Source organism: Octopus bimaculoides, chromosome 20 (genome assembly GCF_046866305.1).
Source record: "Octopus bimaculoides isolate indiv1 chromosome 20, ASM4686630v1, whole genome shotgun sequence".
Taxonomy (NCBI): Eukaryota; Metazoa; Mollusca; class Cephalopoda; order Octopoda; family Octopodidae; genus Octopus; species Octopus bimaculoides.
Window position 1 is genome coordinate 45236792 of NC_142947.1, and position 16647 is coordinate 45253438.

Consider the following 16647-nt stretch of genomic DNA (forward strand, 5'->3'; position numbering starts at 1 on the left):
TTACTGGGCTTACTACAAAGAGTTGAATGTGATTTGGTTACTATGTCAAGGCTGTTTTTGACTCCCTTCTTCACACAGACAATCTTTTTGCTGAGGGAAATTTGGTTGCTTAAATAAAAATGTTATTTAATAAGAACCTTTGTAATTCCTGGAAGAGATTTGAAACATCCACTTGTTATATTACTACTTTGCAACACCCATACCTACTGAGCTACCTAATCATCAATAATTTTAATAAAATTAAGATATCTAAATTTATTTCAATTAATGGAATTGCCATAAAGATATGATGGCAATTTGATTACTCTGTGAAGGCTGCCTTGTGGCCACTTCTTCACACACAAAGCAGATGTTAAACGATGATGATGATGAACCTAACAATAGATGAAATGCCACTAAGCATTTTTCCCAGCATGCTAACGACCCTGCCAGCTTGCCACCTTAATAATAATAAAGTGAAATAGCACCAGTGTGTGTGTTTCATACTGGCATAATGACCCACCAACATCTGTTTCAATGTAGAATTTCACATCAAGAATCTTGCAAAAATACAAAAACAAAATATTATTATAATTATTATTTTCTACAAAACAGTATTTCTTTTATTCGTTTAGTTTTTTTTTTTCCTTTTTTTTTTTTATCAAACACATTTATTGGCAGCAAAAAAAAAAAATATATATATATAAAAACTGAAAATAAAAAAAAATTTGTCATGCACAAATGTAATGAGATGAAAAAAAAAAATACCTAAGGATAAATTATGTTTCTCACCTCCACCTGGGTGGCCCACTTAATGTATCTGTTTTTTTATCTTTTACTTGTTTCAGTCATTAGACTGTGGCCATGCTGGGGCAGCGCCTGGAAGAAATTTTAATTAAACAAATCAACCCCAGTAGTTATTTAATTTTTGTGAAAAGCCTGGTACTTATTCCGTCGATTACCGCTAAGTTACAGGGACATAAACACACCAAAACTGATTAAGTGGTTGGGGGGGGGGGGGACAAACATAGATGTGTGTGCATGTGCATAGGCGCAGGAGTGGTTGTGTGGTAAGAAGCTTGCTTCTCAACCACATGGTTCTGGGTTCAGTCCTACTGTGTGGTCCTTTACTATAGCTTTGGGCCAACAAAAGCCTTATAAGTGGATTTGGTAGATGGAAACTGAAAGAAGCCCATCATATATATATATATATATATGTGTGTGTGTGTGTGTCTGTGTTTGTCCCCCCCACCACTATCGCTTGACAACCAATGTTGGTGTATTTACGTCCCTGTAACTTAGCAGTTTGGCAAAAGAGACCGATAGAATAAGTGTACTAGGCTTACAAAGAATAAGTCTTGGGGTCGATTTGTTCGACTAAAGGCAGTGCTCCAGCATGGCCACAGTCAAATGACTGAAACGAGTAAAAGAATAAAAGAATTTTAATCTTTCTGGTTTCAAGTTCAATCTCACTGCGTGGCACCTTCGGGATAGCTTCTTCTGATACAGTCCAAAGCCAACCAAAGCCTTATGAATGCATATCATTGATGAAAACTGAAAGAAGCCTTTTGTGTGTATGTGTATATGGGTGTGAAGAAGTATGGTCATGAGGGTGGCAGATGGATAGAATCGGTGAATGCAGGGTAAAAATAAAAAGATTAACCCTTTTGTTTTTAGATTATTCTGTCAACTGTAATACTTGTTAATTCACATTGATTTGAACTAATCTCACATTATCTTGTAGCTTTGCGATTTAGATGGTCTGAATGTTATTTTTCAGAAAATGTCATTGTAGGATGGGTGTGAGAGGCTGGATCTGGCCTGTTTGAACTTAAAATGGGTGGACAATTTCGGCTGGATTAAATGCTAAAGGGTTAAAGTGAGTACCCGGGTGGACATGAGAAACATAAATCTCTTTTCTTTTTAGAGAAACAAAAAACAAAAACACAAAAGTAGTGCACCATCTAGAAACCGTGTAATACAAATATCTAAATTTGTGGTTCTATACAACCCACATCTGCTCAGAAAATTGCACATGCAAGCCAACAAGGGGAACTTCAAAGTGGTCTGTTGACATGCTAGAAATGGCAGCAATATCTCCTTCAAATCACATCCTATTGTTTTAAAAGAGGAAAGGAAGAGAAATTGAATGAAGTGTCTTGAATGAAGATGGGATGGTCATGGTGGGAACACTTGATTCTTATCCAATTTGATTAGGGGTGACTAGGGGCTGAGCAACAACCAAGTAATCCTAAGCTAAGTGTGTGTGTGTGTGTAACCTGAATTTTTTTTCCCCTTTTATGCTAATTCATTTCATATAAGCCTTTGAGAAAGGCATAAACATCACAAACCCTAAAAAATTCCTTTTAGTAAAAAATCATTATTACTAATAGAAATACAAAAAGCTTAGTCATATTATTTCTTGTAGCTTTATGGTCTGAGTTCAAATTCCACCTAAGGCAACTTTACTTTTTCATCTTTCCAGGGTTAATAAAATGGGTGCCAGTTGAGCTCAAGGGGTCGACATAATCAACTAACTCCCTTCCACCAAACTTTCAGGCCTTGTGTCAATAATAGAAAGAATTATTATTTTAGAACTCATCATTAGCATGAGGTGAATGGTTTGACAGGAATACCATGGGATTGAAACTGAATCCATGTAATTGGAAGCAAACACTGAAAAAGCCACCAAAGCAGACACCACATGCTCTGATTTCAGGGTGTATAGAAGACAAGAAATAAACTTAAGGTTCATCATCATCATTTAACATCCATTGTCCATGCAGGCATGGGTTGGACAGTTTGACCAGGGCTGGCATTTATTCTATCGATCTCAAAAGGATGAAGAGCTAAGTTAACAGCATTTGAACTCTGAACATAAACAGCTGGACAAAATACCACTAACCATCTGGTCCAGTGCATTAACAGTTCGGCCTAATTGCTGCCTTGACAATAATTATAATAAGCTTTTCTACTGGAAGCACAAGGTCTCAAATCTGGGGGAAGGGATTAAGTTGATTACATCGACCCCAGTGTGTAACTGGTACTAATTTTATCAACCCTGAAAGGATGAAAGGCAAAGTCGACCTCTGCGGAATTTGAACTCAGAACGTAATGGCAGACGAAATACTGCAAAGCATTTTGCCCAGCGTGCTAACGATTCTGCCAGCTCGCTGTCCTAAACCATAATGATGATTACAATAATTTCTTGTATGAGGCACAAAGTTAGAAAGAAGGTCGAGTGGGGAGGGAAGAATCAATAATGGTAATCCCAGTTTTTGATTGGTTCTACCCTAGAAGAATTTGAAATCAGAATGTGAAGGAAGGTAAATAAATACCACAAGGTATTTCATCTGGTGTTCAACTGTTTCTGCCATCTAGCACGCTAAAAGTAATAATAATAATGATAATAATGATAATAAATACTAAGTTATACTAACATGGCTGAATGGGAGAAGATGAAGAAAATATAAGATGAGGAAATGAAAAAAGAAGTTTAGGGAGTTTAGGCACACACAAGGGTAAGATTAAGATGACAAATTGTGGATTTTAAGGTGTCTGTAGAGGTGGGAAGACTGGGAGAAGGCTCGGTTGCAAATATCGCAGATATAAGGTCGTTTTTGTTCATGGATTAATAAATGTCTCGAGAGATTTGAGGAACGAGAAAAAGCTTTGTTACAAATTTCACACTGATATGGTTTCTCGCCCGAATGAGTCCTTAAATGTATCGACAAGTTGGATGACTGGGAGAAAGATTTGTCGCAGACCAAACAACGGAATGGTTTCTCTCCAGAGTGAGTTTTCATGTGACGCGATAAATGAGAGGAATCTGTAAAAGTTTTGTTGCAAAGTTCACACCTGAACAGTTTCTCACTTGAATGAGTCTTCATGTGAAGCGCCATTGCTGAAGCTTCCAAGAAACTTTGGTTACAGAAACCACACAAGTAAGGTTTTCTTTCAGGTATTTCTTCTGAAGAATACAGATTTTGGTTGTTGTTGTTGTTGTTGCTGAAAAACATGTTGGTATGAGGTGATTTCAATACATTTTCATTACACTTGCCACAAGGATAGTTTGGTGAAGGCGCTTTGATCTTTGGTTCTGCCGGAGGCTGATTATGTATCTTTTGATGTCTGGTAAGATGTGAAGATTGTGAGAAAGACTTCTGGCAAATGGTACAGGTAAATGGTTTTTCTTCAGAATGGACTTTGATGTGTCTAGACAAGTTGGAAGAGCGTGAAAAGGATTTGTCACAGATGTCGCAGGTGAATGGTTTCTCGCCAGAATGACTACGTAGATGAATCGACAGATTGGAAGACTGGGAAAATGCTTTCTCACACACGTGACACACGTAAGGTTTCTCCTCGTAGTGCGTTCGCATATGCCGTGCCAGGTGAGAAGACTGCAAGAAGGCGCGGTCACATATGTTACAGACAAATGGTCTTTCTGCTGTGTGAATTTTGATATGACGAGAAAGACTTGAAGAACGAGAGAAACCCTTTTTGCAAATGTCACATTTGAATGGCTCCTCACCTGTGTGTAACCGAGAGTGAAGAGAAAGATGTTCGGCTCGAAAAAATGCTTTGCCACACGTGGGACAGAAAAATGGTTTCACCTCAAAATGGATCCGCAAGTGGCGTGTTAGATGTGATGACTGCAAGAAAGCTTTGTTACAAACTTGGCAGACATGAGATTTCTCCTGTGTATGAATCTTCATGTGGCGAGACAAATTTGAAGACCGCGAGAATGATTTGGCACACATATCACATTTGAATGGTTCGGTACCAGAATGGATGCGGAGATGAATGGACAAGTTGGATGTTTGAGAGAATGTCTTGTGACAATATTCACATGAATAAGGCCGATCTTTCGAATGGATACGCAGATGCCGTGTTAGATGAGACGACTGGGAAAAAGCTTTTAGACAAATCTCACAGACATAAGGACGTTCAGCAGTATGGATTTTATGGTGCCGAGACAGATTGGAAGAACGGGAAAATGCTTTCTTGCAGATCTTACACACATATGGTTTTTCCCCAGAATGGGTCTTCATGTGGTTTGACAAATGTGAAGATTGCACAAAAGCTTTATTGCAAATATCGCAAGCATATGGCCGACTGGCATCATACACTTGTATGGAGATCCCTTTCGTGGTACCATTCTTCTTCAGAATATGTTTCGGTAACCAGGCTTTGATTAAATCATCAGTTAAGTTGTGAAAGCTCTTTTGGTGCAGAATGAACTCATCCTCTTCAGCAAAGATTATCATACAACTGGAACATTCATATGCTCTGATATCAGCCATGATAACTCAATGTGGACACACCAAACTTCAATCTTTAATCATTATAATCAAAAGATTCACTGATCATTTCAACAGATTATGGTTCACCATCTTGAACTGCCTGGAAATAGAAAGAGAGAAAGAGTTCCTTATTAGTGTTAATGTATGATCCCTAAGTATTCTTACACATACATACATGCAGGGGCAAGTGTGGCTGTGTGGTAGGAAGCATACTTCTCAACCACGTGGTTCTAAGTTCAGTCCCATTGTGTAGCACCTTGGGCAAGTGTCTTCTACTACAGCCTCGGGTCGACTGAATTTAGTACAATTCTGCCATTTCACTGGCTCAGACTGGTACTTTTAAATCAACCCCTAAAAGGACATCAAGCTAAGACGACCTTAATGGAATTCAAACTCAGAATGCAGTGAGTCAAAACAAATACCACAAAACTGATGTTCCAAAGAATAAGTCCTGGGGTCGGTTTGTTCGACTAAAAGCGGTACTCCAGCATGGCCGCAGTCAAATGACCGAAACAAATAAGAAAATAAAAGAGTAAGTAGACTCTTGCTGTTATGTTCAGAGTTCCACATAGATTTATATTCCTGTCTGTTATTCTGTTATTCTGATTCTTTTTGGTTTCTTTGTTCTGTCTGTTCTTGTGCTGTGCACTCTCTGTTTCGGGCCTTTGTGCCTAACAAAGAGTTAATTCTTTTATGTTTCAGTGTAATGGTTAAGTAACTCCTATAATAATTAGCATTAATAGTTTATTAAGTTCCTTGATAATCCGTTCTGGTTAAGCATCCAAATGCATTTACTTGGAACATCCAGTGCAGTGTTCCAAGCAACCAGAATGGTGAGACATATAAACTTGTGTTTATCTTAATCTCTCATATACATACCTATATATATATATATCATCAGCATCATCATCATCGTTTAACGTCCGTTTTCCATGCTGACATGGGTTGGACGGTTTGACTGGGGACTGGCAAGCTAGAAGGCTGCACCAGGCTCCATATATATAATAATAATAATAATATTAATCCTGGGATGGAATTTATACACACTTACTGCATTGTTACCCACGTTTCCACAAATCACATGTCTCTTAAGATCACAACACATATGTATATATGGTTGGTTAGTCCATGGTATTCTGTAAGGAGCATGGAGCCAGTTTCCCGGTTTCTCTGGGGTATATATTCCCAACCTGGACAGGACGCTAGTCCCTCACAGGGTTACTCATTCGTGCCAGTTGAGTGGACTGGAGCAACGTGAAATGAAGTGTTTTGCTCAAGAACACGATGCGTCGCCTGGTTCGCAGATCGAAACCACAATCTGAGGATCATATGTCCAACACTCTAACCACCAGGCCACGTGCCACCACACACACAACCCATGCCAGAATGGAAAACAAACATGATGATGATGATATACATATACGAAGCAGCTCTGAAGTCTTTCAATTCTAACAATTATATAATACATTTCTTTACAACCTAATAATCTGTCCATTTTGAAAGGACATGAAGCAAATGCGACCGTGGGTGGTGGAGCCAGGGAAGAGGCCACCACAGAAGCACAATGTATTGTTGTTGCTGTTGTTGGTGTGTTCGTTTCTGTTGCTTACAATTGCCACTTCTGCGAACCACTTCTGCAGCCACTTAAAATCCAATGAGAAAATGAAAATGGCCTGACCCCACCAACTCCCTACTTAGAATCTACGAACGTTGAATGCAGATTTGGAAGTTTTTAAAAAGAAGCAACAACAACAACTACATCTGTGTTTGTATATCTGAAAGTGTGTGTGTGTGTGTCTTTGCAGTGATGTTGGTTTTTCTCGTCTCCCCTTAACAAACTGGTCGGCAGCAGCTTGACTTGCAAAGATGTGGAATAAGATACCTGAACTCTTTAGCACGATTGGCCTGCAAGAGTCCTGTGTTGGTCCCACATAAAAAGCACTCATGCCAGTGTCATGTAAAAAGCACCCAGCACACTCTGTAAAGTGGTCAGTGTCAGGAAGGGCATCCGGCCATAGAAACCCAGCCAAATCAGATTGAAGCCTGGTGTATCTGTTTGGCTTGCCAATTCTGATCAAACTATCCATCCAACCCATGCCAGCATGGACAACAGACGTCAAATGATGATGATTATTTTGTCAAATGTAATGCTTCTTTATTCATGTTGTTTTGAATTAATCATGCATTCCTTATCTTGTAACTTCAAGAGTTCAATGATGTGATTGCTGTACCAATATGAGTTTACATCCCTATAATGTAACAGTTTGGCAAGAAAGTCTGACAGAATGTGTACCAGGCTTCAAAAATCGAAAAGAAGGCAAGTTCTGGGATTGATTCTACAGAGCAGTGCCCCAGCGTGGCTGCAATCTAATGATAATAACAAGTAAAGGATAAAAGACAGAATTGATCCTCACACTATTTCCGTTGGAATACACAGCCTTCGTTTCAATTAATTTTGAAAATAATGACAAAGTTTGTCATTATTATTAAGCTGCTGTTTAGAACATAAAATGATGTGGAATTTCAACAGAGGGTTTTAATTGAGATCGTTTTAAAATAGGAAGTTTATTTCATGGAACCAGGAGTGTTCTCAGGCAGATTGGTATGAAATGGGTTACATAAAGTTGTTCACTTGTCAGGAAATATGGATGTTGACAGCAGACACACGTACTGTGAATAATTACTCAAGATTGGCAGTTGGTGACGTTTATGTAGTAAAACTCACAAAAATGTAAGCGAAACACAGGCACGCGACTGAGTTGAAGGCAGAATTACTTTTGCCTTTGTAACACGTAAAGAAAACGTTGTTGTAGGAATGTACGCAGCACGTGTACTACAGCAGTACTATACATAGTTTTAATATTGAAATTGAAAGGTAGGGGCAAATTATGTCTACCTAATCTACAAAAAAATGAAATATTTTGCATTTCATGCAGAGTAATCAGAGTAACCTTCGTAATTTTATTGAATTAGGTGCATATTTTGCCATAAAAGGAAAATGTTGCTATCGATCTATTTTATTCAAGGTAGGCATTGCCTACCTTGCCTACCCAGGTGGCACGTCCCTGGTTGGAAGAATGAAAACTTACGCTTTAAATAAGTGGATGGTAGTTTCTCACAGTCTGAGAAAGACGGTTCTGCAATTTCTTGCAGGACAACCTGCACAAATGATTCGTTTATAGTGATCGAATGTTTGTGCATTAAATCAGGTGACTCTTTCCACCAAATAAACAACACCTGAACAGGAGCACAGTAAATAAATATGGTAATGAAAGGGTCAATGTTATCCTCAAACCAAATAAGCATGGCATAAGTGACAAAGTAGTTGGGACTTTCATTAATAAATCACAAATACAAGCCATTTCTACATTTTTGAGATGAGGAATTATGTACATCATTTACAATGGAAGGATAAGTGTCTTCATCTTGTTTGTTGTAATCACGTTTCAGCTGGTGTACTCTCCAGCCCTCATCAGGTTTTCTGGTGGAATTTTGAACCCAACCCTTTATGTGACTAACGGGGTACACTGTTCTCATTCCTAATGTATGTTGCCGATGTTACTTTTCAGTTGATTTTTTTTTTTTTAAAGTCCCTGACTGGGATTGAACTTAGAATCTGAGGGTTAGTAGCCCACCCTCTTATCCACTATGTCATAAAAAAAATAATATCAACAGAAAAATAACATCAGCAACATACCTTAGGAATGAGAACCGTGTACCCCATCAGTCAAATAAAGGGTGGGGCTCGAAATTCCACCAGAACACCTGATGAAGGCTGGAGAGTACACCAGCCAAAATGTTGTGATAATAACAAAGGTGAGGACATGTATCTGTCCACTGTAAATAATGTACAATTCATTTGATGGGCTTCCAAGCAGTTTCCATCTATCCAATTTCACTCTCAAACCATAGGTTGATCCAACACTATGGGTAAAGACACTTGCCCAAAATGCCACACACCCTATGTTCCTGTAGCTACTAAGTTATGGGGACATAAACAAACCAACACCTGTTGCCATGTAGCGGCGAAAGACAACCACAAAGAACTATTTACTCTTTTATTGTTTCAATCATTGGACTGTGGCCATGCTGGGGCACTTATCTGAAAGGGTCAGTCAAGCAAATCAACCCCAGTGTTTATTTTTAAGTTTGGTACTCATTCTATCGTTCTCTTTTGCCAAGGTGCTAAGTTATGGGTTCATAAATAAACCAACACTCGTTGCCAAGAGGTGGTGGAGACAAACAGTAATGCGCATAGACAGGTAAATAGATAGATAAATAGATAGATAGAGAGAGAGAGAGAGAGAGAGAGAGAGAGAGAGAGAGAGAGAGGAGAGAAAGTGCGCATGCGAAAGAGAGAAAAGGGACAGAGAAATAGAAAGAGAGGAAGAATGTGTGTAAAGGAGAAAGGGATAGTATGCATGAAGGTGGGGAAAAGAGAGGGGAAGAAAGGGATTGTGTATGAGGGAGAGAAAGGGTCAGGGTATAAAAGAAAGATAGAAGAGACGAAGAGAAGGGGTGTGTGTGTGTGTGAGCGTGTTGTGAAGACAAGGAGCGTAAAATAAGTATGGAAGGAAGTAAAGGGAAAGTCGAGTTCACAATTTTGATGTAAATAGACCGAGTTGAGGTGGTGTGTGAGAATGAGAAAATGGTTTTTTGTTTAAGAAAATCTAACGAAACATGCAAAGCTTTGATGAAAGTTTTCAAAGAGAATCACACGCATATATTAGTTTATGGAATGGCATTCAATATGACGTGTGTATATGCGTATATGCATGTGATTTCATATATATGATATGCAGTTATCCGTAGTAGTCTCTAGAGAGAGAGAGAGAGTGTGTGTGTATATATAAACACACACACGCATATACCCACACACACGCTGTAAGCCTCAAAATGCCAATTCCGTCTGATGGCAATGTCTGCGAGAAGGCGGCAACACGTGTGTAGTAGAATGGCGACGTTGAAGAACATAGAACTTCCTTACATAGTGAGACATTTGAAGAGAAAGGGGGGGGGGGGTGACGACTCCCGACGAAGGGTTAATAAATGCTTACACACACACATATATATACATACATACATAAATATACAGGAATACCGATTTCATTGCGTTTTTCTTTTGTCCATCTCGTGGTGTGGTCGAAGACAAGGTTTTTGGGATTGGATTATGCAAAATTCTTACCAATAAAGTTAGTTAATTTCTTTGTCTTCAGGCCTTTTCATTTCTTCTAAGTATAAATTAGGCCATTAAAGGGTGAAAAATCACACGAGTAGTACTGACTCGACTCTTGAACAGAATGGAACTTAGAACGTAAAAGACCTAAATAAAATACCACAAGGCATTTTGTCCGAAATCCCAATTAATTCAGCTAAGTGACTGCCCTAATTAATGATAACAATTACTTCTTAATTGCCGTTAGTTTAGAGAGAGAGGTCTAGTCGATTAAATCGACTTCAATATTTGACTGGTACTTATTTATTTTATCGAGCTTGGAAGGAAGGCAAAATTGACCTAGGCTGGATTTGAACTCAGAACATAAAGAATGGTAACAAATACTAATGTTCTAATGATTCTGCTAAATCCTCCGTCCTCAAGGTCACAAATCTAAGGGAAAAGAAGAATTGATTATATCAACACTGGTACAAGCTCGTACTATCTTACCGACCCCAGAAGAATGAAAATACAAAATTGACCTCGGTATTTTTTTAAAAACTCAAAAACGTACATTATTATGACTACGATAAAATAAATACCAGTTATATACTGAGATCAATCTAATCAGCTTACCCCTTCCCTTAAATTGCTGGCCTTGAGCTAAAAACTAAGATCCATTATTACAGCAACCTACACTATTAATAATTGTTTTAATAGCTGTGGTAATTAACCCTTTTCTTAATTATTTACCACAAGGGCGATAGATAAGAAAGCAACAATGGTGTAATATAGATAAAAGAAAGTATAGCTTAGTAATTGTGATGTGGTTATATTCATGCCTTTCCCAAGGACATGTAAGGGTCACAAAGATGAGAACTCTCGTCCAAACCAAAATAAGACAACGGGCAATTTAGTGAATGATAAAATAATGACCATCACCACAACGATAACGGGTGGTGGTGATGCCGATGAAGGTATTAATGGTTTGTTTTGGACACATGAGGACAAAATGGATGTTGTGATGTTCAAGCATTTCCCTAAATACGAGGAAACCGATATGGCAAATGCCTTTTAATCCGGGATTGGAACGTCGTCTGTTCTCTCAGTTTAGCGGGAATACCACACATCCACTGGGTCACAATATCAAAGACGATTCCAAGGCCATTATTTTATGAAGAGATGCAAACAGTTCTTGTGTTATAATTACATTCATATCCAAGATTCTTTATAGAAAAAATAAACCGACTCATTGTTAGAATGGTAAAGTTAACCTCAGCGAGATTCGAACTCAGAACGTATAGGGACTACAACAAAGCATTTTTGTTCGATACTCAATCGATTGTAATGGGTTCTAGTAATTGGCGGGGAGATTTTATCGACCTTGAAATTGGCACGATTTTAAGCTTGTAATACACCATTTAGCTCTTATTTTACCGATTCCATCATCATATTTAATAATAATAATTCTGTCTAAGAGAGGTCCAAAAGCTTGACATTTTGACGTTGAGAAGGGGCTAGTCGATTACATTGATGCTCGGTACTTGACTGATACTATATGTTATCGACCCTGCAGCCATTCGTTTGACGCTGCATCGAAGAAAGCAAAGAACAAAATGCCAAAGAAAAAAGGAGAAAGAAGAAATGGACCCCGCACCAGAGCTGAAGACACCTTCCAAAGGCGGGGGGCGCCACGTCGAAGACGGTAGAGGAGAAGGGACCGAAACCGGACCTGGTTCCTCCTGATGATGTCTTTAGCCACTGGATCCTATAAAGGGGCTGTTGAGGTAGCGAACCACGAAACGTAGTTGGAATTCTTCAGAATTCCTCCTGATATCGATGAAGGATGAAAGGCAGGACGTAAAGAGTCGGAAGAAATGTCGTTAATGTTGTTCGACGTGCAAATGATTCTACCAAACGATGATGATCTCTGACGGTAGATACAAGACCCACATGTGTGTGAAGAATAGAATTCCAATAATTGACATAGGGCCTCGCTACAGATTGATGCCCCACTAAATTTGTTTCTTCATAACTTTTTGAAAACTACATATTTTAAAACGAAATTTTGCAGATACATTTTCGTGGGTGTACAAATTACGATTGTGTTGATAACATTAAAAGACAAAATTGTTAGGAGTTTTGTATCATTCGCCTTTCCCTCTTTCCGACTTTGTCTCTTCATAACTCTCGCTAAATTGGATATTTTTAATATTTTGCAGAAATGTTTTCGCGGGTTTAGATTACGTAATGATCACGTTTCAGATATATAATTCTAAAAAGAAAGTGAAAATGTTAAAGTTACGGAAATTGGTTGTGTCAAAGTTGGGAGAGAAAGATTGGGTTTTTTTTCAAAATTTTCTACCATCATTATTGTCTTTACACTGCCGACAACTTATCTCTGTAAAATTTCAATTAAAAATTACAATCAATAACACCCCATCAAACTGTTAGACGAAAGGTGGTGAGTACTTAATGACACTAATAATAATAATATTTAGAAAATTATAAGGGAACAAAATCATGGAGGGTGGGGCCCTAATGTGTAGATATGCCTATGCTTTGCTTACCGTATCTGCTGTCTACCCCTACAACTTCAGAAAGATGAAAGCTGATACTCATTGACACTTAATAATAATAATGATGGTGATAATTTCTTCGATAAGCACGAGGTCACAATTTTTATGAAGGGAGGAATGTAATACAGTCGGCTTCAGTTCAATCGACCCGAGATACTTACTGGTACATATTTTTATCGACTGGGAAGAAATATAAAAGGGAAAAAAACTAACCTATCGATACTAGTGCTGATACTATCGATACTAATGCACCACAGCAAAAACCACGAATATATGTTTGACATTTAGGACTTCCTGAAGAAGCGTCAACCAAAAATAAACATGAATGTCATAAATTTATATATATATATATATATTTATACGTCATCCTTCTACGGGGTTCAGACAAAGGTTAGACGAAGAAGACGGGAAAAACAATTGCTCGTCTTCGTATGACCGGTGCTTTGGTAACTAACTTTAATTGTATTAACCCAGCAAATATATATATATATATACAGAGGTGGCGGGAGTCAAGGTCCGAAAATAATATGGAAACAAAAATACGTATAAGGCGCGTTATTTGAAGTTAGGACCACCCAAAAGCAGTAACAGAATGGTCTACAAAAGTGAATCTGGGAATGGAATAAGGAAGGAATGGAACCGAGGGATCTGGTTATGAGGGATACATTCATATTTATTTCCTTGGATAAAGACCAAAGACCCTACTTGAAACATTAGAACGTACACAACATACAAATTATAAACACGGTGGTGCACCAGCATGACCGCAGCCACTTGGCTGAAACACATAAATAAATAAATAAATAAATAAATAAATAAATATATATATATAGAGAGAGAGAGAGAGAGAGAGAGAGAGAGAGAGATAACTATTTTACTGATCTCAGTATTCGACTACGGCACCGCCATATAATATAACGGGTGTGCTTAGAAAATGAAATTGATTGTACGTGAAGTGAGTCCCAAGAATGGCGAAGTGTTGAAGAATTCCGACTAGTTATCAACGAAAGTATCTTGGAGTTTTTGCATCCAAAAGTTAGTTAAGCGATGCAAAGTAAGGAAACGAGCAGACAAACACAAGCCAAAGCAGGCAAGGAAGATCTCCATCCCATTTTTATTTCTTTCAGACAGAAAGAATACCAAGCCGACCGACTTGGTTAGAAATATAAGTGAAGAATTTGTTGAACAGAGGGGAAAGACACACAAACTTTTTTTTTTTTTTTTTTTGCTTTTTCTTTTAATAAGGTTCGATTTAGATTCATTACAATAAATACTAGAAGGTAAAAAGAAAAATATATTTAAAAACACAAATTTTTGGTTACGAATGCAACAAGTTTGGAGTATGTAGAGGTTGTGGGCCTCTCATCTGTGAATTATAAAATATAAGGATCGGTCTGTCTTCTTTTTTAAATGAGGAATACGTAGGACCATAAACATACAAAGTCTTCGAAATCAACAGGAACTAAGTTTTTTTTTAACTTCTCAAACTCCATCAATCTCTCTCTGCCTCTTTCTTTCTCTCTCTCTCTCTCTCTCTCTTTCTGTCATTTTCGCACTTACCCTATGGCTCCTTCTCTTTCTCTTTCTCCTTCTTCACGCTTGAATAATTAGTTAAATAAATATAGAGATACATTAATTATTAACTTGGAGAGTTTGAAAAGAGAGAAAATATAAAAATAAATATGTATCCGTTTGCAGATACTTTGAAATAAAAGTGAATTTAACCTCACAAAATCGACATCGAATAATCCAATGAAGAAGCAAAAGCCACTGAAAACTTCATAACTTTTCTCCGCCCCTTCCTCCTGCAACTCTCTCTCTGTATCAATCTTTACATCTAAAGCACTCACTCACTCTTATCTATCTGTATGTCAATTGCTCTATTCTCTGTGTCTATCTGTATATCTTGCACTCCCTCTCACTCACTCGTTCTGCATTTATACGCGTATCTATCACACTCACTCTCTATACCCTCTCTCTATATCTATCACACTCTCCCACTCTCTCAGTCTGTCTCTATATCTATTTCGTTCATACTCTCTTTCTTTCTATAGCATTTTATTTCATCTTTGGTATAATTTTCTTCCTTCACTCACGCGCTCCTGATTTATTAAGTTAGTAAACTGTACTAATTAATCTAGTTAATAAAGATAGCAATTTATTTATTAATAGTTACTAATCTGCAATCACAAATGAAAAATAAACATTTAAAGCAGATTTAAAGTCAAACAAAAATTAACAAATCTAAAGAACAGTTTACGAAATTTTATAAGTAAAGATTCACTGTTCCTCTTTCTCTCTCTCTCTCTTTCTATCTATCTATTTGTCTCTCTGTCTCCATATCTATCTCTTTCTCTCTCTCTGTCTACCTCCCTCTATTTGTCTCTCTCTTTCTCTCGGCAAGAGACGAGGGAAAGAAATGCTAAGAAACGAACGAGAGGGGGAGTGTTGGAAAGTTGTTGATGTAGGCAAGAGAGTGAGAAAGGGGTGAGTTCGAGCACGTTCTTGAAGACAAGAAGGATAAAAGCGGGGTGGGGGAGATCTTCTTTCTTAGTTTCCGGTCTCTCATGTCTTGTTTTACAACTTCTGTTATACGTTTTGCTACTTGTTTTTTCTCCCTATCTTTTGTTATCACACTTTGAGTCCCTTCCTTCCGTCGTTCCCACATAAAACGGGCCCCTCTGTCAGTTTGCCTTTAACTGCTTCTGTGTGTGTGTGTGTGTGTGTGTATATATCAATAGACATTTATCCACACAAACCCTCATGATATAGATAAAGAAACTAGGCTGAAAAAGAGAGTGAATGACGTCGTCTCCTCATGCCGACACTCTGGAGACCAATATCGAAGGATCGCCATATACATAACAGGCTTCTTTCAGTTTCCGTCTGTGAAATCCAGTCGCAATTCTGCCCGATTTATTGTTGGCGAAGGAAGATAGACAGATAAATTCTAAGAAAAGTGACAAGTGGCGAAAAGAAGGAAGAGACGGATGTTGAGAGAAAAATTGCAGAGAATAAGAGACAAAGGAATAAAACAAAGGAGTGAGAAAGTTGAAAAATGATAGGAGGGAAACACGAAGGCAGTTTGAGAGAATAGGGGATGGAAGAAGGGAGTAAGTTTAATGAGAGAAGAGAAAATAAAGTTTGGATATAAAAGAGGAGAAAGAGAATATGGAAGTCTGTAAAGAATATGAAAGGTGAAAGAGTGTATAGGAATCTGTATAAATATGAGGGAGGAGGAGGAATTGTAAAAAGGGATTGGTGAGAGATTGTGTGACAGAGGGTGGTGGATCACAAGAGAGAGGGGGAACGTATGGAAAAGAGAGGGTGGGAGAATGAAAAGGGAGAGGTGGGAGGTTATAAGAAACAGGGTAAGGACGTAAGAGAGGGTGATAGGATAGGAGATAGAGGAGGGGGTGTAAAATGAAAAAGAGAACGACAAAGAGAGGATGAGAAAGTGAGAGAGTGAAAGGAAGAGGAGAGATGATGAAAAGAAAGAAAAGGTTGCAGAATGTCAAAGGGAAAGGTTAGAGAATATAGGAGAAAGGACGATAATGTCAAAGAGAGGGAAAGTAAGGTAAAAGGGAGAGGTGAGAGAATGTAGAAGAGAGGGTAAGAGAATGTAAGGGAG

The 16647-nt window shown here is 38.1% G+C and overlaps 1 protein-coding gene across 4 annotated transcripts; it reads right to left on the reverse strand.

Moving 5' to 3' along the window:
- Positions 1-567: 567 nt before the first annotated feature.
- On the reverse strand, positions 568-14935 carry LOC106870337 (uncharacterized). 4 transcript variants are annotated; one of them, XM_089338507.1, is made up of 3 exons: positions 14742-14935; positions 14577-14614; positions 568-5382 (listed from the first exon to the last, which is right to left on the reverse strand). In XM_089338507.1, exon 3 carries the CDS (start codon positions 5280-5282, stop codon positions 3507-3509), a length of 1776 nt encoding a protein of 591 aa, XP_089194633.1. In that variant the 5' UTR covers positions 5283-5382; positions 14577-14614; positions 14742-14935; the 3' UTR covers positions 568-3506. The 4 variants fall into 4 exon arrangements, with proteins under 4 accessions (XP_089194633.1, XP_089194634.1, XP_052831020.1 ...); XM_089338508.1 differs by lacking the exon at positions 14577-14614 and having other exon boundaries at positions 14747-14935; XM_052975060.2 differs by lacking the exon at positions 14577-14614.
- Between the last annotated feature and the right edge of the window lie 1712 nt (positions 14936-16647).

Bases quoted from the DNA above. Each gene is read 5' to 3' on its own strand.
- LOC106870337 (XM_089338508.1), bottom strand. From the start codon at position 5,282: ATGGCTGATATCAGAGCATATGAATGTTCCAGTTGTATGATAATCTTT.